Source organism: Sphaeramia orbicularis, chromosome 5 (genome assembly GCF_902148855.1).
Source record: "Sphaeramia orbicularis chromosome 5, fSphaOr1.1, whole genome shotgun sequence".
Lineage (NCBI taxonomy): Eukaryota > Metazoa > Chordata > Actinopteri > Kurtiformes > Apogonidae > Sphaeramia > Sphaeramia orbicularis.
This window is the reverse complement of record NC_043961.1, coordinates 14,305,199-14,330,537: the sequence shown is the minus strand read 5'-3', so window position 1 is coordinate 14,330,537 and position 25,339 is coordinate 14,305,199. Positions and strand designations below refer to the sequence as shown.

At 32.7% G+C, this 25,339-nt stretch overlaps 1 protein-coding gene across 1 annotated transcript in view; it reads left to right on the top strand.

Moving 5' to 3' along the window:
- Nucleotides 1-25,339, top strand: part of LOC115419501 (contactin-3-like) — a 144,369-nt gene that overhangs the window by 24,926 nt on the left and 94,104 nt on the right. The window contains exon 2 of the mRNA XM_030134317.1: nucleotides 4,427-4,562. Coding sequence (XP_029990177.1) covers nucleotides 4,508-4,562 — 55 coding nt within the window. The 5' untranslated portion in view covers nucleotides 4,427-4,507. The remainder of the gene's footprint in view (nucleotides 1-4,426; nucleotides 4,563-25,339) is intronic.

Here is a 25,339-nt window from a genome sequence, read left to right as displayed (position 1 = left end):
AAACCAAAAAACCAAAAAAATGCAACTTAAAAAAAGTGTTACCAGAAGTATAAAAGACACATTAAACATCAGCATATACTCTGGACAACATCCAGCATTCCATACAATTAGAGCTGCAACCCATTAATCCAGTGTTTTTCAACCTTGGGGTCGGGACCCCATGTGGGGTCGCCTGGAATTTCTAGTAATTGATTAAAAAAAAAAAAGACAAAAAAAAACCTTACTAATAACAATATATGGTGAGTTGAGAGAGACATAAAAGACATGACAAACTGAGGCTGAAACTGAAGCACTGAATTGATTATAAAAATCCCCCCAAAATTAAAACTTACTAATAAGAATTTACATTATATAGCCTAAATGTCGTCTAAAATTAACGTTTATTTGCAACATATTATAGCAAACTATTACACGATCAAAAAAGAAATTGATTTTAGCAAAAAAAAAAAAAAAAGTCTCAGTTTTGAATGTCTGGGGTCGTCAGAAATTTGTGATGTGAAAATGGGGTCATGAGCCAAAAAAGGTTGGGAAAGACTAGATTAACTGATTAGGTGCTTGAAGCTAATGCAAAAATTCACGATTTGATTAATCGACTCGAATTGATTGAAGGGAAATATTCTATTGCAGGTTTCCTGATTTGAAGATTCTTTGTGCGTCGCAATAAGCGTCCGTGTGAAACACAACAGTGGAACCAATGTTTAACAGCAGAGAAATGAAGAAAACAAAGCTTTGAGTCAGGAGAACTGTGGTTGAATGATTTTTGTTTTGGGATCACTTTGAGTCAATTAATCGGTTGCAGCTCTTCACATGATTAATTAATGTCCGGTAATATCCAGTGTAATTACGGCCGTGGGATAAAAACTGTTTTTTAGACGGTTTGTGCTGGCCTTTAGTGTACGGAAACGTCTGCCAGAAGGTAAAAGGTCAAAAAGTGAAAAACTTTTGAAAAAGGGTTGCATCCCTGATAAAAACACCAAATCTTACATTTACTAACATTTATTTTTAACCCTTTCATGCACGAATTATGAGAACCTTAATCAAGATTTTTTTCCTGAGTGTTTTTATTCCTCTTTAGGCATGAAAAAAACAATGCGATGGAAAATTTTCTTATGAAAAATAAATAAAATAAATTTTAAAAAGTAAAAAAAAAAAAAAAACACTAAAAAATAGTAATAATAATATTTTTTTTAAAAAAGTCTTATGAACTTTTTTTTCATGAAGTTGCAAAAATGTCCACTCAGCTGGACACCATGCGTTTAATTTTTGAAGCAAAGAAACATGTATTTACTGATAAATTGCGTGAAAACTATAACTATTACGCTCAGGGGAGATGTACGCAATGTTACCAATTCATGTCAGAAAACATATGTAATGTGTTAAAACTTTAATAAAGACATGTGCAAAAAACAAAACAACAAAATCCATGAATATACAGGGTGGGGAAGCAAAATTTACAATGAACATTTAGTTGTTTTTTCTCAGCAGGCACTACGTCAATTGTTTTGAAACCAAACATATATTGATGTCATAATCATACCTAACACTATTATCCATACCTTTTCAGAAACTTTTGCCCATATGAGTAATCAGGAAAGCAAACGTCAAAGAGTGTGTGATTTGCTGAATGGACTCGTCACACCAAAGGAGATTTCAAAAATAGTTGGAGTGTCCATAAAGACTGTTTATAATGGAAAGAAGAGAATGACTATGAGCAAAACTCATGCATTCATTTTCTGAACCCGCTTTATCCTCACTAGGGTCACGGGGGTTGCTTGGAGCCTATCCCAGCTACATAGGGGCAAAGGCGGGGTACACCCTGGACATTTCGCCAGTTCATCGCAGGGCTGAATATATAGAGACAAACAATCACTCTCACATTCACACCTATGGGCAATTTTAGATTAACCAATTAACCTACAGGGGTTGGACAAAATAATGGAAACACTTTAAAAAATCAACAAAATATAATTTAATATGGTGTAGGTCCGCCTTTTGCGGCAATTACAGCCTCAATTCTCCGAGGTATTGATTCATACAACTTGTGAATTGTTTCCAAAGGAATTTGAAGCCATTCTTCAGTTAGAATACCCTCCAACTCTTTTAGAGACGATGGTGGTGGAAATCGACGTCTTACTTGAATCTCTAAAACTGACCATAAATGCTCAATAATGTTGAGGTCTGGGGACTGTGCCGGCCATACGAGATGCTCAACTTCATTAGAATGTTCCTCATGTCATTCTTTAACAATTCTAGCTGTATGGATTGGGGCATTATCATCTTGAGGTGAAGGTGTTTCCATTATTTTGTCCAACCCCTGTATTAGTGCATGTGTTTGGATGGTGGGAGGAAGCTGGAGTACCCGGAGAGAACCCACGCAGACACGGGGAGAACATGCAAACTCCACACAGAAAGGTCCCACCCCCCCGTCGACTGGTGTTGGAATCGAACCCAGGACCTTCTTGCTGTGAGGCACAAGTGCTAACCACTGCACCACCGTGTTGCCCATGAGCAAAACTATTACGAGAAAGTCTGGAAGTGGAGGAAGCAACAAAAAACGTACCAGAGCTTTTATTAAAGCTCTCAAATCCAAAATCCTAAAGGATCCAACCAAATCCATGAGAAAAATGGCAACTGAACTTGAGGTAGACAACAAGACCGTTAGAAATGCAGTAAAATATGATTTGATGTTAAAATCTTACACAAGAACACCAAAACACTTGTTGACAACAGCAACAAATCCAACTTTAGCAATTTTTGGGAATCATGTTTATGGCCGCCTTCTAGCCCAGATCTAAACCCTCTGGATTCTGCTATTTGGGGCGTTTTAGAACATGCTACCAATAGAACATCACACAGCAATGTCCACTTTCTTAAAGATACTATTAAAGAAGAATGGGAGAAGTTGTCACCCGAATATTTGAGGAACACTTGCGCAAGTTTCAGGAAGCGTGTGAAGGCAGTTATTGAGAAAGAAGGAGGACACATAGAATAAAAACATTTTCTATTTTTTTAACCCTTTCATGCACGAATTATGAGAACCTTAATCAAATGTTTTTCCTGAGTGTTTTTATTCCTCTTTGGGCATGAAAAAAACAATGCGATTGAAAATTTTCTTCTGAAAAATAAATTAAAAAATAAAATAAATAAAATCAAAATAATTAGAACCCCCCCCCCCCCCCCCATAAAATAATAATGAAAAAAAATTCTTATGAGCGTATTTTTCATGAAGTTGCAAAAATGTCCACTCAGCTGGACACCACACGTTTAATTTTTGACGGACAGAAACATGTATTTACTGATAAATTGTGTGAAAACTATGGGGATGGCTTGTGATTCTGGGGGTTTATGCTCATGAGAGATCTACATAATGTTACCAATTCATGCCAGAAAAGATATGTAGTGTCTTAAAACTTTAATAAAGATATGTGTAAAAAAAAACCCAAAAAAAAACAAAACAAACAAAAAAAAAGAAAAGAACAACAAAATCCATGAATATACAAGAGAACAGCTGTAGAATAACTGTCCACTGGAGTGACCACTATCCATGAAAGGGTTAAATTTTCTTGTGGCAAATAAATTCTCATGACTTTCAATAAACTAATTGGTCATACACTGTCTTTAAATCCCTGCCTCAAAATATTGTAAATTTTGCTTCCCCACCCTGTACAAGAGAAGAGCTGTAGAATAACTGTCCTCTGTAGCGACCAGTATGCATGAAAGGGTTAATCTTAAAAGAACTGCTATGCCAGTGCGGGTTAGAACCAATGCATCCGTCTGGAGTTGTACAGGAGACGACAAAATCCATCATATTTGTTGTTTTAAAGCGGGGCCGTGTTGAATTTTTCGAAGCAAAAATGATGCATGTGTACAAAAATAAAAGCAGTCACTTTGCTTACATTTGTGTCGGCCACCAAAGCCTGTATTGGAGTATAAAGTGTCATTTTGTGGAGTTCTGATACACAGCCGGCTAGCTCCTATTAATAGACAAAAACGGAGAGAGAGAGAGAGAAGAAGTATCTTTTGAGGTCAGTCATTTCCTTCCTCAATTTGCTTTTCAACTGCATATTTGAGCTTGTTAAGCAGGATAAGAAACACACACAGTGGAAGGAAACATACTCATTTAACAGCTGTTTCTTCTTCTATGCCACCTGAAAATCGCACTGCTGTGTTGTATCTCCAGATTCCGCCCGCTGTTTATCCCCCCCCCCCTCCCCCCTCCGCCCGCCCGTTCCCATTCCCACCCACCCCCGCTTCTTATTTCCTGAAGATTCACTTTCACTTCATTTACTGTAACTCCAAAATACTAAGAGCCAATTATGTAAGTTTGCAGCGCTATAATCATGTTTTTTTTTTTGCTGTTGAATGCTTGTCGTATTTGGATCAAAATGTCATATTTTAATCACATCCATAATTACTTTCTCTTTAGATTAAAATTCTTGTATTCGAGGGAGAGCGTTCCATTCACAAGCAATTGGATGAGAGTCTTATTAGCCCTCGGCAACTAAAGATGATGTTTCCATGGAAACAAATTGTTCTTCTATCAATCACCGGATGCCTTGCAGGTAAGATATTTTACCACTTATTACTTTTCACAGTTACAGCCCATATTGTCATGGTGTATGTTAACACAACACATCTCTAATAATAAAGTCGTGTATATGTAGATCCATATTCATGCTGTAGTATCTGATTCTCTGAGGTTGGAGGTCAAAAATAACATTTCATTATGAATAAACAGTGTTCATATAAAATCTAGAGTTTGATTTATTTGCGAGGAATCAGAACAGTTGTAAATAATAAATAAATAAATAAAAAATCATTACATTGCATTGGTTAGTTTTCTTATGTTTGCTTCTAAAATGCCTCAGAGATGGTTTTTACATCATTTCTCTCAACAGTGTTTTTTTTTTTTTTTTTAATATCCATGACTGTGATTTTAAATGTTCTACCTCGAAATTTCTAAAATATTTTTCATGTTCTGACTGTCAATAATATTTTTTTTGACCACAACTAACCATCTACTGATAAAGTCGTGTATATGTAGATCCATATTCATGCTGTCATATCTGATTCTCTGAGGTTGGAGGTCAAAAATAACATTTTATTATGAATAAACAGTGTTCGTATAAAATCTAGATTTTGATTTTTTAGTGAGGAATCAAAACAGTTGTAAATAACTCATCAGAAATCATCTTCTTGACCTGATTTATATTTAAAAACTCGAGCTCATTGGGACTCTATCTGGTTAAATACAGGTCTAATAAAAGATTAAATAAAATAAAAAACTGATTTACTTGTTATCTTTGATTCCAAAATGCCCCAGAGATGGTTTTTACAGAATTTCTCTCATTATTTATTTATTTATTTTTTTTATCCATGACTATGATTTTAAATGTTCTACCTCGAAATTTCTAAAATATTTGTCATGTTCTGACTGTCAATAATATTTTTTTTTGACCACAACTAACCATCTACTGATAAAGTCGTGTATATGTAGATCCATATTCATGCTGTCATATCTGATTCTCTGAGGTTGGAGGTCAAAAATAACATTTTATTATGAATAAACAGTGTTCGTATAAAATCTAGATTTTGATTTTTTAGTGAGGAATCAGAACAGTTGTAAATAACCCATCAGAAATCATCTTCTTGACCTGATTTATATTTAAAAACTCGAGCTCATTGGGACTCTATCTGGTAAAATAAAGGTCTAATAAAAGGTTAAATAAAATAAAAAACTGATTTACTTGTTATCTTTGATTCCAAAATGCCTCAGAGATGGTTTTTACAGAATTTCTCTCATTATTTATTTTGTTTTTTTTTTTATCCATGACTATGATTTTAAATGTTCTACATCTAAATTTCTAAAATATTTTTCATGTTCTGACTGTCAATAATATTTTTTTTGAGTACAACTAACCATCCTCTACTAAAGTTGTGTATATGTAGATATATATTCATGCTGTCATATCTGATTCTCTGAGGTTGGAGGTCAAAAAGAACATTTCATCATAAATAAACAGCGTTCGTATAAAATCTAGATTTTGATTTATTAGTGAGGAATCAGAACAGTTGTAAATAACTCATCAGAAATCATCTTCTTGACCTGATTTAAATTGAAAAACTCAAGCTCATTGGGACTCTATCTGGTTAAATAAAGGTCTAATAAAAGGTTAAATAAAATACAAAACTGATTTACTTGTTATCTTTGCTTCCAAAATGCCTCAGAGATGGTTTTTACAGAATTTCTCTCAACACTGATTTTGTCTTTTTTTATTCATGGCTATGATTTTAAATGTTCTACATCTAAATTTCTAATATATTTTTCGGGCTCAGACTGTAAATAATCATTTACTAACCATCTCCTGATAAAGGCGTGTATATGTACATCCATATTCATGCTGCCATATCTGATTCTCTGAGGTTGGAGGTCAAAAATAACATTTCGTTATGAATAAACAGCATTCGTATAAAATCTAGAGTTTGATTTATTAGTGAGGAATCAGAACAGTATTAAGTAACTCATCAGAAATCATCTTCTTGACCTGATTTAAATTTAAGATCTTGATCTCAATGGGACTCTATCTGGTCAAATAAAGGCCTAATATAAAAAAAAAAAATTAAAAAAATTAAAAACTGATAGAGTTGCGGTCATTGCATTTCATTGGTTAATTTTGTTATGTTTGCTTCCAAAATGCCTCAGAGATGGTTTTTACATAATTTCTCTCATTATTTATTTTGTTTTTTTATCCATGACTATGATTTTAAATGTTCTACCTCTAAACTTCGAACATATTTTTCGGGCTCAGACTGTAAATAATCATTTACTAACCATCTCCTGATAAAGTCATGCATATGTAGATGGATATTCATGCTGTTGTTATGCTGTCATATCTGATTCTCTGAGGTTGGAGGTCAAAAATAACATTTCGTTATGAATAAACAGTGTTCATATAAAATCTAGAGTTTGATTTATTAGTGAGGAATCAGAACAGTTGTAAATAACTCATCAGAAATCATCTTCTTGACCTGATTTAAATTTAAGATGTTGATCTCAATGGGACTCTGTCTGGTTAAATAAAGGTCTATTATAATAAAAATAATAAAATAAAAAACTGATAGACTTGCTGTCATTACATCACATTAGTTAGTTTTGTTATCCAAAATGCCTCAGAGATGGTTTTTACATAATTTCTCTCATTTATCTACTTATTTTTATTCATGACTATGATTTTAAATGTTCTACTTCTAAATTTCTGAAATATTTTTCCAACTCTGACGGTAAATAATAATTTTCTACCGCAACTAATCATCTCTTGATAAGGTTGAGTATATGTGGATCCGTGTTTATGCTGTCATATCTGATTCTCTGAGGTTGGAGGTCAAAAATAACATTTCATTGTGAATAAACAGTGTTCGTATAAAATCTAGAGTTTGATTTATTAGTGAGGAATGTACAGTTGTAAATAACTCATCAGAAATCATTTTCTTGACCAGAGAGGTGACACTGATTTAGATTTAAGATGTCGATCTCAATGGGACTCTATCTGGTTAAGTACAGCTCTAATAAAAAAACAAAACCAAAATAAAAAAAAAAGTGATTGAGTTGCAGTCATTAAATTTCATTAGTTATTTTGGTTTAAACTGTTATCTTTGCTTCCAAAATCCCTCAGAGATGGTTTTCATCATTTCTCTCAACATTGATTTTGTTGTTTTTTATTCATGACTGTGATTTTAAATGTTCTACCTCTAAATTTCTAAATACGTGTCATGTTCTGACTGTCAATAATAATTTTTTTGACCACAACTAACCATCTACTGATAAAGTTGTGTATATGTAGATCCATATTCATGCTGTCATATCTGATTCTCTGAGGTTGGAGGTCAAAAATAACATTTCATTGTGAATAAACAGCGTTCATATAAAATCTAGAGTTTGATTTATTATTAGTGAGGAAACAGAACAGTTGTACGTAACTCATCAGAAATCATCTTCTTGACCTGATTTAAATTTAAAAACTCAAGCTCATTGGGACTCTATCTGGTTAAATAAAGGTCTAATAAAAGGTTAAATAAAATAAAAAAACTGATTGACTTATCTTTGATTCCAAAATGCCTCAGAGATGGTTTTGACTTCATTTCTCTCAACACTGATTTTGTTTTTTTTTTAATCCATGACTATGATTTTAAATGTTCTACCACAAAACTTCTAACATATTTTTCAGGCTCAGACTGTAAATAATCATTTACTAACCATCTCCTGATAAAGTCGTGTATATTTAGATAAATATTCATGCTGCCATATCTGATTCTCTGAGGTTGGAGGTCAAAAACAACATTTCATTGTGAATAAACAGCGTTCGTATAAAATCTAGAGTTTGATTTATTATTAGTGAGGAATCAGAACAGTTGTAAATAACTCATCAGAAATCATCTTCTTGACCTGATTTACATTTAAGATCTTGATCTCAACGGGACTCTGTCTGGTTAAATAAAGGTCTAATGAGTGAGTGTGAGTGTCAATAATAATTTTTTCGATCACAACTACATTCTACTACTTCACAACCATCTCCTGCTAAAGTCATGTATATGTAGATCCATATTCATGCTGCCATATCTGATTCTCTGAGGTCGGAGGTCAAAAATAACATTTCATCATGAAAAAAAAGCATTCATGTAAAATCTCAAGTTTCATTCATTAGCCTGGAATCAGAACAGTTGTAAATAACTCATCAGATCTCATGTTCTTGACCAAAGGGGTTACACTGATTGAGATTTAAGAGCTTGATCTCAATGGGACTATATTTGTTTAAATACAGATTTAGTAAAAAAAAAATTAATAAAATAAAAAACTGATTGAGTTGCGGTCATTGCGTTGCATTGGTTAGTTTGGTTAAAATTGTTATCTTTGATTCCAAAACGCCTCGGAGATGGTTTTGACTTCATTTCTCTCAACAGTGATTTTGTTTTTTTCATCCATGACTATGATTTTAAGTGTTCTACTTCTAAATTTCTAAAATATTTTCATGTTCTGTCAATAATCTTTTTTTTTTTTTATCACAACTAACCATCTCCTGCTAAAGTCATGTATATGTAGATCCATATTCATGCTGCCATATCTGATTCTCTGAGGTCGGAGGTCAAAAATAACATTTCATCATGAAAAAAAAAAGCGTTCGTGTAAAATCTCGAGTTTCATTCATTAGCGTGGAATCAGAACAGTTGTAAATAACTCATCAGATCTCATGTTCTTGACCAAAGGGGTTACACTGATTGAGATTTAAGAGCTTGATCTCAATGGGACTCTCTTTTTAAATAAAGGTCTAATAAAATAAATAAATAAATAAATAAAAAACTGATCGAGTTGCAGTCATTGTATTGCATTGGCTCTTTTGGTTTAAATTGTTATCTTTGATTCCAAAATGCCTCAGAGATGGTTTTGACTTCATTTCTCTCAACATTCATTTTGGGTTTTTTTTCATGACTATAATTTTAAATGTTCTACCTCTAAATTTCTAAAATATTTTTCATGCTCTAACTGTAAATAATATATATATATATTTTTTTTATCACAGCTACATTCTACTACTTCACAACCATCTCCTGCTAAAGTCATGTATATGTAGATCCATATTCATGCTGCCATATCTGATTCTCTGAGGTCGGAGGTCAAAAATAACATTTCATCATGAAAAAAAAAAGCGTTCATGTAAAATCTCGAGTTTCATTCATTAGCCTGGAATCAGAACAGCTGTAAATAACTCATCAGATCTCATGTTCTTGACCAAAGGGGTTACGCTGATTGAGTTGCGGTCATTACATGCACAGCGTTCCAGCGTGATGTCCTTCAGCGTTCCCCAGAGCCGTGTCCGTAGAGCACATTTACAGTACGCAGTCAGGGACGGCTGGGAGTCCAATCCCATTCCTGTTTATGGCCTGTCCAGATCATTATCGGGATCCACGCAATGAATCCAACCCTGCATTTTAGCACAATCTACTCGCCACCGTACCTTATTCTGCCCTTGTGGCCGCCTGGGATTCGAGGAAGAGAAACACACACACTCCAGCGGAATGTCAACCCTTGTTCAAATGACATTGTAAATCCCAATGAATGTTATTCAAATTGGCTCATGGGTAATTCACGCCCAGTTCTCAAGGGAACGACATCCAAGCAGTCTCACCTTCCTAGCGGACTAGGGCAAGTGTTTGGAACAGAGCCTTGTTTGCCTCCTATCGTCGCTCCCTCATACGTATTCAGTGTTGCGATGGCGCTCTTGAAAACCCTTAAAAATCACTACGGCTGATAACAATCATTATGACGTCTGAAGTGTGAGGTTGTCTGCTTATATTCTGAACCAATGCATGAGTGATAAAACATACACTGAGACCTCACCTAGAGGAGCTGTTAACAGCTCACACAGGAGCTTGACATCTGGTTTGTTTGGAGTCGGTGTAGTAGGATTTAAAGGGTCAGTGTGTGTGTGTGTGTGTGTGTGTGTGTGTGTGTGTGTGTGTGTGTGTGTGTGTGTGTTGAAGTCTGTTTTTCATCTGTAATAGTAAATATTTAACTCCTATTTTAACCATAGAACTAAGTACTAGAGCTGCACAGTATATCGTTTGAGCATCGTCATCGAGATGTACGTGTGCGCAATAGTCACGTCGCAGGTCCTGCAATGTAGAAGGCTAATGAACTCAGCGTGTTCTCATCCAATTTCAAAATCAAGGTCAATGAAGTTACCATATTTGGTTCCTTATCCATAAGTGAAAAAAAAAAAAAATCCAATATGTGTATATAAAAAATACAAGAAAAACACATATAAGGTGAAAGGAGCATGACTTTTAGAACATTAGACCAACATCAGTGCAGATCCAGACCCCTGTCCACATCCATATTATCCCTTTGAACATCATTCCTTACATTAGTACCAGTGGCGGCTGCTCGTCTTTCAGACAGGGGAAGCTCATTGTCGACTTACATAAAAAAAATAAAAAAAAATAAAATAAAAAAATTGTCAGGTTATTTAAACATAAATTCGGCCCTCCGTTTCTTTTTAAGAAAATGTTCAGTGACCTTATCGTACAAACTAAACAAGAAAACGCTGAAATTACGTTAAATTGAAACAAGGAAGTACAATGAGTGTGTTTTATTTACAGTGCAAGAAATGAACAAGTAATTTCGGACTGGTTTCTCTCTCCATTTCACAGCAGAATGCGTGACTGCATTAAACTGAACTGTGTCAGTGAAGGAGGAGATCTCAAAATAGCTGTCAATCAAACGGGATTCAGCCTTTTGACTGATCCTCCAATCAGCCCGAGGAAGCCTGGTGTGCAGCCCGGCCGAGCTCCACCCAAAGCTCCCTTCACCCCCAGAGACGCCAAGCGTCCGGGGGCGGGACAACATCGTGGCATTTATCCAATTACCGTCCAGTTTTGAGGCAATGAAAAAAACTGTTCCACTCAGTCCCATTGAAGTGTGTGGACGCTGAGTGTCTACGGACAAATGCACTGAGCAGAGATCGAATGAGAAAACAGCGCAACGGGAATGGAGGAGAAGTGAACGACATCGAGTCTGCTGATTTGTGATAAAGCTGATTCTGAACGAACTCGTCTGTGAGATGAACGTGTTCTAACACATTTGTAGTCAATGAAATGTCAACACACCGAACATATTTGACCATTTAATTTTCCTAATTTTAGGGGAAGCCTCGCAGTCTGTGAGAAATCACCATTGATTAGTACCAGTACTTCATGGTACCTAACAAAGTAGGTCCACTCACTGTTCATGTAGAGGTGGACCTTACAGACCCTGGAGACCACAAGACTTTATTACTTTTTTGGAACTTTTCAAAATTTTTCATTGTTACATAGAAACTCTAGGTCAGCGAAGTTACCATATTTGGTTCCTTACCCATAAGTGGGGAAAAAAAAAAAAAAAAATCAGTATGTGTATATGAGAAATATAAGAAAAACACATGTAAGATGAAAGGAACATATATATTAGACTATACATAGACATATTACTTCATGGTACCGAACAAAGCAGGTCCACTCACTGTTCATGTAGAGGTGGACCTTACAGACCCTGGAGACCACAAGACTTTATTACTTTTTTGGAACTTTTCAAAATTTTTCATTGTTACATAGAAACTCTAGGTCAGCGAAGTTACCATATCTGGTTCCTTACCCATAAGTGGGGAAAAAAAAAAAAAAAAAAAAAAAAAAAATCAGTACGTGTATATAAAAAATATAAGAAAAACACATGTAAGATGAAAGGAACATATATATTAGAACATTAGAACATCACTTTTTGAATATTAGACCAACACAAGTTTTAGAAGTTATTGTATTATTTTTATCAGTATTTTATTAGTATTTTACTAAATGCTGCTGACAGACGGGTACCTGAGAAAAGTGCTTAGTTTCTGTGTATTTTATATGCTGAAATGACTAAATTTATCATAAATTTGGATATAAATCTGAATAAGTGCAGATCCAGACCCCTGTCCACATCCACATTCTCCCTTTGAACATCATTCCTTACATCAGTACCATTACTTCATGGTACCGAACAAAGTAGGTCCACTCACTGTTCATGTAGAGGTGGACCTTACAGACCCTGGAGACCACAAGACTTTATTACTTTTTTGGAACTTTTCAAAATTTTTCATTGTTACATAGAAACTCTAGGTCAGCGAAGTTACCATATTTGGTTCCTTACCCATAAGTGGGGAAAAAAAAAAAAAAAAAAAATCAGTATGTGTATATAAAAAATATAAGAAAAACACATGTAAGATGAAAGGAACATATATATTAGAACATTAGAACATCACTTTTTGAATATTAGACCAACACAAGTTTTAGAAGTTATTGTATTATTTTTATCAGTATTTTATTAGTATTTTACTAAATGCTGCTGACAGTCGGGGACCTGAGAAAAGTGCTTAGTTTCTGTGTATTTTATATGCTGAAATGACTAAATTTATCATAAATTTGGATATAAATCTGAATTAGTGCAGATCCAGACCCCTGTCCACATCCACATTCTCCCTTTGAACATCATTCCTTACATTAGTACCAGTACTTCATGGTACCGAACAAAGTAGGTCCACTCACTGTTCATGTAGAGGTGGACCTTACAGACCCTGGAGACCACAAGACTTTATTACTTTTTTGGAACTTTTCAAAATTTTTCATTGTTACGTAGAAACTCTAGGTCAGTGAAGTTACCATATTTGGTTCCTTACCCATAAGTGGGGAAAAAAAAAAAAAATCAGTACGTGTATATGAGAAATATAAGAAAAACACATGTAAGATGAAAGGAACATATATATTAGACTATACATAGACATATTACTTCATGGTACCGAACAAAGCAGGTCCACTCACTGTTCATGTAGAGGTGGACCTTACAGACCCTGGAGACCACAAGACTTTATTACTTTTTTGGAACTTTTCAAAATTTTTCATTGTTACATAGAAACTCTAGGTCAGCGAAGTTACCATATTTGGTTCCTTACCCATAAGTGGGGAAAAAAAAAAAAAAAAAAAAAATCAGTATGTGTATATAAAAAATATAAGAAAAACACATGTAAGATGAAAGGAACATATATATTAGAACGTTAGAACATCACTTTTTGAATATTAGACCAACACAAGTTTTAGAAGTTATTGTATTATTTTTATCAGTATTTTATTAGTATTTTACTAAATGCTGCTGACAGACGGGGACCTGAGAAAAGTGCTTAGTTTCTGTGTATTTTATATGCTGAAATGACTAAATTTATCATAAATTTGGATCTAAATCTGAATTAGTGCAGATCCAGACCCCTGTCCACATCCACATTCTCCCTTTGAACATCATTCCTTACATTAGTACCAGTACTTCATGGTACCGAACAAAGTAGGTCCACTCACTGTTCATGTAGAGGTGGACCTTACAGACCCTGGAGACCACAAGACTTTATTACTTTTTTGGAACTTTTCAAAATGTTTCATTGTTACATAGAAACTCTAGGTCAGCGAAGTTACCATATTTGGTTCCTTACCCATAAGTGGGGAAAAAAAAAAAAAAAAAAAAAAAAAATCAGTACGTGTATATAAAAAATATAAGAAAAACACATGTAAGATGAAAGGAACATATATATTAGAACATTAGAACATCACTTTTTGAATATTAGACCAACACAAGTTTTAGAAGTTATTGTATTATTTTTATCAGTATTTTATTAGTATTTTACTAAATGCTGCTGACAGTCGGGGACCTGAGAAAAGTGCTTAGTTTCTGTGTATTTTATATGCTGAAATGACTAAATTTATCATAAATTTGGATATAAATCTGAATTAGTGCAGATCCAGACCCCTGTCCACATCCACATTCTCCCTTTGAACATCATTCCTTACATTAGTACCAGTACTTCATGGTACCGAACAAAGTAGGTCCACTCACTGTTCATGTAGAGGTGGACCTTACAGACCCTGGAGACCACAAGACTTTATTACTTTTTTGGAACTTTTCAAAATTTTTCATTGTTACGTAGAAACTCTAGGTCAGTGAAGTTACCATATTTGGTTCCTTACCCATAAGTGGGGAAAAAAAAAAAAATCAGTACGTGTATATGAGAAATATAAGAAAAACACATGTAAGATGAAAGGAACATATATATTAGACTATACATAGACATATTACTTCATGGTACCGAACAAAGCAGGTCCACTCACTGTTCATGTAGAGGTGGACCTTACAGACCCTGGAGACCACAAGACTTTATTACTTTTTTGGAACTTTTCAAAATTTTTCATTGTTACATAGAAACTCTAGGTCAGCGAAGTTACCATATTTGGTTCCTTACCCATAAGTGGGGAAAAAAAAAAAAAAAAAAAAATCAGTATGTGTATATAAAAAATATAAGAAAAACACATGTAAGATGAAAGGAACATATATATTAGAACGTTAGAACATCACTTTTTGAATATTAGACCAACACAAGTTTTAGAAGTTATTGTATTATTTTTATCAGTATTTTATTAGTATTTTACTAAATGCTGCTGACAGACGGGGACCTGAGAAAAGTGCTTAGTTTCTGTGTATTTTATATGCTGAAATGACTAAATTTATCATAAATTTGGATATAAATCTGAATAAGTGCAGATCCAGACCCCTGTCCACATCCACATTCTCCCTTTGAACATCATTCCTTACATTAGTACCAGTACTTCATGGTACCGAACAAAGTAGGTCCACTCACTGTTCATGTAGAGGTGGACCTTACAGACCCTGGAGACCACAAGACTTTATTACTTTTTTGGAACTTTTCAAAATTTTTCATTGTTACATAGAAACTCTAGGTCAGCGAAGTTACCATATTTGGTTCCTTACCCATAAGTGGGGAAAAAAAAAAAAAAAAAAAAAATCAGTATGTGTATATAAAAAATATAAGAAAAACACATGTAAGATGAAAGGAACATATATATTAGAACGTTAGAACATCACTTTTTGAATATTAGACCAACACAAGTTTTAGAAGTTATTGTATTATTTTTATCAGTATTTTATTAGTATTTTACTAAATGCTGCTGACAGACGGGGACCTGAGAAAAGTGCTTAGTTTCTGTGTATTTTATATGCTGAAATGACTAAATTTATCATAAATTTGGATATAAATCTGAATTAGTGCAGATCCAGACCCCTGTCCACATCCACATTCTCCCTTTGAACATCATTCCTTACATTAGTACCAGTACTTCATGGTACCGAACAAAGTAGGTCCACTCACTGTTCATGTAGAGGTGGACCTTACAGACCCTGGAGACCACAAGACTTTATTACTTTTTTGGAACTTTTCAAAATGTTTCATTGTTACATAGAAACTCTAGGTCAGCGAAGTTACCATATTTGGTTCCTTACCCATAAGTGGGGAAAAAAAAAAAAAAAAAAAAAAAAATCAGTACGTGTATATAAAAAATATAAGAAAAACACATGTAAGATGAAAGGAACATATATATTAGAACATTAGAACATCACTTTTTGAATATTAGACCAACACAAGTTTTAGAAGTTATTGTATTATTTTTATCAGTATTTTATTAGTATTTTACTAAATGCTGCTGACAGTCGGGGACCTGAGAAAAGTGCTTAGTTTCTGTGTATTTTATATGCTGAAATGACTAAATTTATCATAAATTTGGATATAAATCTGAATTAGTGCAGATCCAGACCCCTGTCCACATCCACATTCTCCCTTTGAACATCATTCCTTACATTAGTACCAGTACTTCATGGTACCGAACAAAGTAGGTCCACTCACTGTTCATGTAGAGGTGGACCTTACAGACCCTGGAGACCACATTGGACCTGAGATTTTGGACTCACTGGAACTTTTACTGTCACTGTCTTGTAATGTATGTGGAAATTACCAAAAATAGTCACTTGTCCGATAAAGGGTTAAAAGTGTAAGATATAACGAAATTAACATGTTATTCTAAGATGTATTTAGGTTAGAATATGGTTGTTTTGACTTCAAATCTGCGGTTGATTTATCCTGATTGAGCCGTTTTCTGAGATCTCCCATTAGCTCGGCTCAGTATTACTGTTATATTACTGCAGCGATGGTTCTGCATTTACCAGTCTGTGATCTGTATTATTTTATGTTCATGTTAAGCATCGCTTTAACTTGCTTGGAGCCTTTGCAAAGATGAAAACAAGAAATAGAATCTGATAGTAACTGGTGCTCTCTGATCTCACCCAGTGGAAATGCAGTGAAGTCCATGTCAGTTTGAGGCAAGTTGAGATGATACTGTCAGTGGAAGGCAGTTTCAGTTTGGATCTGTATTTCAAAAACCTTTGAAAATAATGCTGCGTTCCAGGCAGGTTTTTGAGCCCACAAGTCACGACTACAAACCACAACTCACGACTTTGTAACGTTCCAGGCAAGTCACGCCAAACTGCCTGAGCACTAGGGATTGTGGTCGTTAGATGTGAACAAACCAGCATGGTGGACCGTAAGGAGCTTATGTTCATTTACAATCATTTCTACAGTTTGTCGTCTTTTCATGGTCATCAGATATGACCCGTTTGGATGTTCAGAAGCTCCGTTGTTACCATGGAAACACCGTCATCTTCTACAACAGTGATTCGCCAGTAAAACCCATGGAGTTGGATCAATGACAGTGGATGGATACACTGGGTTTATGATCAGTTAATGATAGATTTTATTGAAAAAGTCACATTTTCTTGAGTTTTCTGTGTTTTTTTGGAACATGATCACTCAGTGAAAGACAGGAAAATACCAGATTTTCACTTAACCCATAAAAACCTAAAGATCCACTGGCGACTAACAGCATCTACCGATATAAAATGTTTTAAAACCTGTTGATCCACTAATCCTATGAATCCATGTAAATAATTGGTGTAAAATACAGTTTTTCATCTTTTCATGGACATTCATGGGCTTATGTTCCATTAATGATGGATTTTACTGGAAAAAAGTCAGTTTTTCTGCAGTTTTCTCTGTTTCTGATTTAATAATCCTCAATTTTAATCTGAGTTTTAACAAACATCTACATGATCAGTAAATTAACCCTTTCATGCACAGTGGTCACTCCAGTGGACAGCTCTTCTACAGCTGTTCTCTTGTATATTCATGGATTTTGTTGTTCTTTTTGTTGTTTTTTTGTTTTTTTGTTTTTTTTTTTTACACATATCTTTAGTAAAGTTTTAAGACACTACATATCTTTTCTAACATGAATTGGTAACATTATGTAGATCTCTCCTGAGCATAAACCCCCAGAATCACAAGCCCTCCCCATAGTTGTGACACAGTTTATCAGTAAATACATGTTTCTGTGCGTCAAAAATTAAACGTGTGGTCTCCGGCTGAGTGGACATTTTTGCAACTTCATGAAAAATGGGTTCATAAGAATTTTTTTTTTCATTATTATTTTTTGTATGTATTTTTAAACATTTTTTAAAGAATTTTTATTTATTTATTTATTTTTCAGAAGAAATTTTTCAATCACATTGTTTTTTTCATGCCTAAAGAGGAATAAAAGCACTCAGGAAAAAATTTTGATCAAGGTTCTCATAATTCGTGCATGAAAGGGTTAAATATAGGAAAATGCCTGATTTATACTAACAAAATATAAAATACACAGCATGTATTTTTACTTTGAGTTACTGATATCTTTGCTGGAAAAATGACATTTTCTTCCGTTTTCTCTGTTTTAATATAATAACATTGAATTTACTCTGAGTTTTCATGCATATCTAAATAAAATATAGGAAATTAAATACAGGAAAATATATGATTTACTGTGAATAATGCAAAATACAGAAAATATTATTATAATAAATGGTGATAAATTACTAAAGAAAGGTTAAATACAGAGAAAAACTCACTTGGGAACCACCGTAAAAGTAGCACTGGGTCTTTATGGGTTAAAAATGCAAAACACAGAGCATAATATTTGAGTAAAAAGGTGATAAATCACTTAAATATAAGGAAAAAACTATTTTGGAATCACCACAAAAGTAGCACTGGGTCTTTATTTTTATTTTTTATTTTACCTTTATTTAACCAGGAAAAGGATCCCGTTGAGATTAAGAACCTCTTTTTCAAGGGAGTCCTGGCCAAGAGACAGCATGAAACACAACACATAGTTACAACATACAATTACCTCATACAGTTACAACAAACAGTAATTTACAGCACAATTCAACCTATGAAAAACACGTGCAAGTCATTGAGTTGTTCTCCAGCACTTTGAGTTTGGATTTAAAAGCATTCAGGGAGATTCATGCATATCTAAATAAAATATAGGAAATTAAATACAGGAAAATATTTGATTTACTGTGAATAATGCAAAATACAGAGGATGTGTTGAGCTGCATTATGTAATAAATTCCCATTATGTAATAAAAGTTCAAAATGTAATAAGAATGTCACGTCATCTTGTAACAAAGCCGCATTATGTAATAAACTGACGCATTTTGTAATAAACTACCTCAATGCATTATGTAGTAAATTTTTTTGCATTATGTAGTAAGTTATTACAATTTGAGAAATTTATTTCAAAATGCACTTGACACATTTTTATTTTCAGGAAAATGTAATGTGCTAAATGAATCTGTAAACTGTGTGGTTAAAGTTCTGATTCCATTACCTGTAGCTCCTGTGACTCATTTCTTCTAAATTGCTCTGAAATTATATTAATTTGGATTATTACATCATGAAGCATGTTATTACATTTTTTAAATAAAAATGTGTCAAGTGCATTTTGTAATAAATTTCTCAAATTGTAATGACTTACTACATAATGTGAAAAAATGTACTATAAAATGCGTTGACGTAGTTTATTACAAAATGCGTCAGTTTATTACATAATGCGGCTTTATTACAAGATGACGTGACATTCTTATTACATTTTGAACTTTTATTACATAATGGGAATTTATTACATAATGCGGCTCAACAGGATAATATTATAATAAATGGTAATAAATCACTAAAGAAAAACATTAAACATCTACACGATGAGTAAATTAAATATAGGAAAATGCCTGATTTATACTAACAAAATATAAAATACACAGCATGTATTTTTACTTTGAGTTACTGATATCTTTGCTGGAAAAATGACATTTTCTGCCGTTTTCTCTGTTTTAATATAATAACATTGAATTTACTCTGAGTTTTCATGCATATCTAAATAAAATATAGGAAATTAAATACAGGAAAATATATGATTTACTGTGAATAATGCAAAATACAGAACATATTATTATAATAAATGGTGATAAATTACTAAAGAAAGGTTAAATACAGAGAAAAACTCACTTGGGAACCACCGTAAAAGTAGCACTGGGTCTTTATGGGTTAAAAATGCAAAACACAGAGCATAATATTTGAGTAAAAAGGTGATAAATCACTTAAATATAAGGAAAAAACTATTTTGGAATCACCACAAAAGTAGCACTGGGTCTTTATTTTTATTTTTTATTTTACCTTTATTTAACCAGGAAAAGGATCCCGTTGAGATTAAGAACCTCTTTTTCAAGGGAGTCCTGGCCAAGAGACAGCATGAAACACAACACATAGTTACAACATACAATTACCTCATACAGTTACAACAAACAGTAATTTACAGCACAATTCAACCTATGAAAAACACGTGCAAGTCATTGAGTTGTTCTCCAGCACTTTGAGTTTGGATTTAAAAGCATTCAGGGAGATTCATGCATATCTAAATAAAATATAGGAAATTAAATACAGGAAAATATTTGATTTACTGTGAATAATGCAAAATACAGAGGATGTGTTGAGCTGCATTATGTAATAAATTCCCATTATGTAATAAAAGTTCAAAATGTAATAAGAATGTCACGTCATCTTGTAACAAAGCCGCATTATGTAATAAACTGACGCATTTTGTAATAAACTACCTCAATGCATTATGTAGTACATTTTTTTGCATTATGTAGTAAGTTATTACAATTTGAGAAATTTATTTCAAAATGCACTTGACACATTTTTATTTTCAGGAAAATGTAATGTGCTAAATGAATCTGTAAACTGTGTGGTTAAAGTTCTGATTCCATTACCTGTAGCTCCTGTGACTCATTTCTTCTAAATTGCTCTGAAATGATATTAATTTGGATTATTACATCATGAAGCATGTTATTACATTTTTTAAATAAAAATGTGTCAAGTGCATTTTGTAATAAATTTCTCAAATTGTAATGACTTACTACATAATGTGAAAAAATGTACTATAAAATGCGTTGACGTAGTTTATTACAAAATGCGTCAGTTTATTACATAATGCGGCTTTATTACAAGATGACGTGACATTCTTATTACATTTTGAACTTTTATTACATAATGGGAATTTATTACATAATGCGGCTCAACAGGATAATATTATAATAAATGGTAATAAATCACTAAAGAAAAACATCAAACATCTACACGATGAGTAAATTAAATATAGGAAAATGCCTGATTCATACTAACAAAATATAAAATACACAGCATGTATTGTTACTTTGAGTTACTGATATCTTTGCTGGAAAAATGACATTTTCTTCCGTTTTCTCTGTTTTAATATAATAACATTGAATTTACTCTGAGTTTTCATGCATATCTAAATAAAATATAGGAAATTAAATACAGGAAAATATAGGATTTACTGTGAATAATGCAAAATACAGAACATATTATTATAATAAATGGTGATAAATTACTAAAGAAAGGTTAAATACAGAGAAAAACTCACTTGGGAACCACCGTAAAAGTAGCACTGGGTCTTTATGGGTTAAAAATGCAAAACACAGAGCATAATATTTGAGTAAAAAGGTGATAAATCACTTAAATATAAGGAAAAAACTATTTTGGAATCACCACAAAAGTAGCACTGGGTCTTTATTTTATTTTTTATTTTACCTTTATTTAACCAGGAAAAGGATCCCGTTGAGATTAAGAACCTCTTTTTCAAGGGAGTCCTGGCCAAGAGACAGCATGAAACACAACACATAGTTACAACATACAATTACCTCATACAGTTACAACAAACAGTAATTTACAGCACAATTCAACCTATGAAAAACACGTGCAAGTCATTGAGTTGTTCTCCAGCACTTTGAGTTTGGATTTAAAAGCATTCAGGGAGATTCATGCATATCTAAATAAAATATAGGAAATTAAATACAGGAAAATATTTGATTTACTGTGAATAATGCAAAATACAGAGGATGTGTTGAGCTGCATTATGTAATAAATTCCCATTATGTAATAAAAGTTCAAAATGTAATAAGAATGTCATGTCATCTTGTAACAAAGCCGCATTATGTAATAAACTGACGCATTTTGTAATAAACTACCTCAATGCATTATGTAGTAAATTTTTTTGCATTATGTAGTAAGTTATTACAATTTGAGAAATTTATTTCAAAATGCACTTGACACATTTTTATTTTCAGGAAAATGTAATGTGCTAAATGAATCTGTAAACTGTGTGGTTTAAGTTCTGATTCCATTACCTGTAGCTCCTGTGACTCATTTCTTCTAAATTGCTCTGAAATTATATTAATTTGGATTATTACATCATGAAGCATGTTATTACATTTTTTTTTTTTTAATAAAAATGTGTCAAGTGCATTTTGTAATAAATTTCTCAAATTGTAATGACTTACTACATAATGTGAAAAAATGTACTATAAAATGCGTTGACGTAGTTTATTACAAAATGCGTCAGTTTATTACATAATGCGGCTTTATTACAAGATGACGTGACATTCTTATTACATTTTGAACTTTTATTACATAATGGGAATTTATTACATAATGCGGCTCAACAGGATAATATTATAATAAATGGTAATAAATCACTAAAGAAAAACATTAAACATCTACACGATGAGTAAATTAAATATAGGAAAATGCCTGATTTATACTAACAAAATATAAAATACACAGCATGTATTTTTACTTTGAGTTACTGATATCTTTGCTGGAAAAATGACATTTTCTTCCGTTTTCTCTGTTTTAATATAATAACATTGAATTTACTCTGAGTTTTCATGCATATCTAAATAAAATATAGGAAATTAAATACAGGAAAATATAGGATTTACTGTGAATAATGCAAAATACAGAACATATTATTATAATAAATGGTGATAAATTACTAAAGAAAGGTTAAATACAGAGAAAAACTCACTTGGGAACCACCGTAAAAGTAGCACTGGGTCTTTATGGGTTAAAAATGCAAAACACAGAGCATAATATTTGAGTAAAAAGGTGATAAATCACTTAAATATAAGGAAAAAACTATTTTGGAATCACCACAAAAGTAGCACTGGGTCTTTATTTTTATTTTTTATTTTACCTTTATTTAACCAGGAAAAGGATCCCGTTGAGATTAAGAACCTCTTTTTCAAGGGAGTCCTGGCCAAGAGACAGCATGAAACACAACACATAGTTACAACATACAATTACCTCATACAGTTACAACAAACAGTAATTTACAGCACAATTCAACCTATGAAAAACACGTGCAAGTCATTGAGTTGTTCTCCAGCACTTTGAGTTTGGATTTAAAAGCATTCAGGGAGATTCATGCATATCTAAATAAAATATAGGAAATTAAATACAGGAAAATATTTGATTTACTGTGAATAATGCAAAATACAGAGGATGTGTTGAGCCGCATTATGTAATAAATTCCCATTATGTAATAAAAGTTCAAAATGTAATAAGAATGTCACGTCATCTTGTAACAAAGCCGCATTATGTAATAAACTGACGCATTTTGTAATAAACTACCTCAATGCATTATGTAGTAAATTTTTTCGCATTATGTAGTAAGTTATTACAATTTGAGAAATTTATTTCAAAATGCACTTGACACATTTTTATTTTCAGGAAAATGTAATGTGCTAAATGAATCTGTAAACTGTGTGGTTAAAGTTCTGATTCCATTACCTGTAGCTCCTGTGACTCATTTCTTCTAAATTGCTCTGAAATTATATTAATTTGGATTATTACATCATGAAGCATGTTATTACATTTTTTTTTTTTAAATAAAAATGTGTCAAGTGCATTTTGTAATAAATTTCTCAAATTGTAATGACTTACTACATAATGTGAAAAAATGTACTATAAAATGCGTTGACGTAGTTTATTACAAAATGCGTCAGTTTATTACATAATGCGGCTTTATTACAAGATGACGTGACATTCTTATTACATTTTGAACTTTTATTACATAATGGGAATTTATTACATAATGCGGCTCAACAGGATAATATTATAATAAATGGTAATAAATCACTAAAGAAAAACATTAAACATCTACACGATGAGTAAATTAAATATAGGAAAATGCCTGATTTATACTAACAAAATATAAAATACACAGCATGTATTTTTACTTTGAGTTACTGATATCTTTGCTGGAAAAATGACATTTTCTTCCGTTTTCTCTGTTTTAATATAATAACATTGAATTTACTCTGAGTTTTCATGCATATCTAAATAAAATATAGGAAATTAAATACAGGAAAATATAGGATTTACTGTGAATAATGCAAAATACAGGATAATATTATAATAAATGGTGATAAATCACTAAAGAAAGGTTAAATACATAGAAAAATTCACTTGGGAACCACCGTAAAAGTAGCACTGGGTCTTTATGGGTTAAAAATGCAAAACACGGAGCATAATTTATTTATTTATTTACTAAGATTTTATTTTTCAGTTTTTGAATAGGCATCTACATCAACATTGGACAAATGAACTAGTCCAAGGCACAACAACACATACAAACATCAAACCCCACCCACCCAAAGGCTCAGAGAGAAGGAAAAATAAATGAACAAAATAACAGAAAAAGAAAAGAAGAGGAGGCACACAGTTCGACTGACTTTTATCACGTAAAAAGAAGGATATTTAAATAAAGATTACAGTCTGATGTGTAATATTTGAGTAAAAAGGTGATAAATCACTTAAGAAAAGTTAAATATAAGGAAAAAACACACACACATCACATCACATTTTCTTCAGTTTTCTGTGTTTTTGGTGTAAAAACCCTCAACTTTAGTCTGAGCTTCAATGAACATCTACATGATCACTCAGTGAAATACAGGAAAATACCAGATTTTCACTTAACCCATAAAAACCCAAAGATCTGCTAGCGACCAACAGCATCTACCGATCTAAACTTTTGAATACCTGTTGATCCACTAATCTGATTAATCCATGTAAATAATTGGTGTAAAATACAGTTTTTCATCTTTTCATGGTCATCAGATATGACCCATTTGGACTTTCGGAGGCTCCCTAGTTACCGTGGAAACACCATCATCTTCTACAACATTGATTCACCAGTAAAACCCATGGAGTTGGATCAATGACAGTGCATGGAGTTATTGATATCTTTGCTGGAAAAATGACATTTTCTTCCGTTTTCTCTCTTTTAATATAACAACATTGAATTTACTCTGAGTTTTCATGCATATCTAAATAAAATATAGGAAATGAAATACAGGAAAATATATGATTTACTGTGAATAATGCAAGATACAGAAAATATTATTATAATAAATGGTGATAAATTACTAAAGAAAGGTTAAATACACAGAAAAACTCATTTGGGAACCACCATAAAAGTAGCACTGGGTCTTTATGGGTTAAAAATGCAAAACACAGAGCATAATATTTGAGTAAAGAGGTGATAAATCACTTAAATATAAGGAAAAAACTATTTTGGAATGGCCACAAAAGTAGCACTGGGTCTTTATGGGTTCAATTCTTTTCGAACTAGTCGTAAAAGTATAAAATGT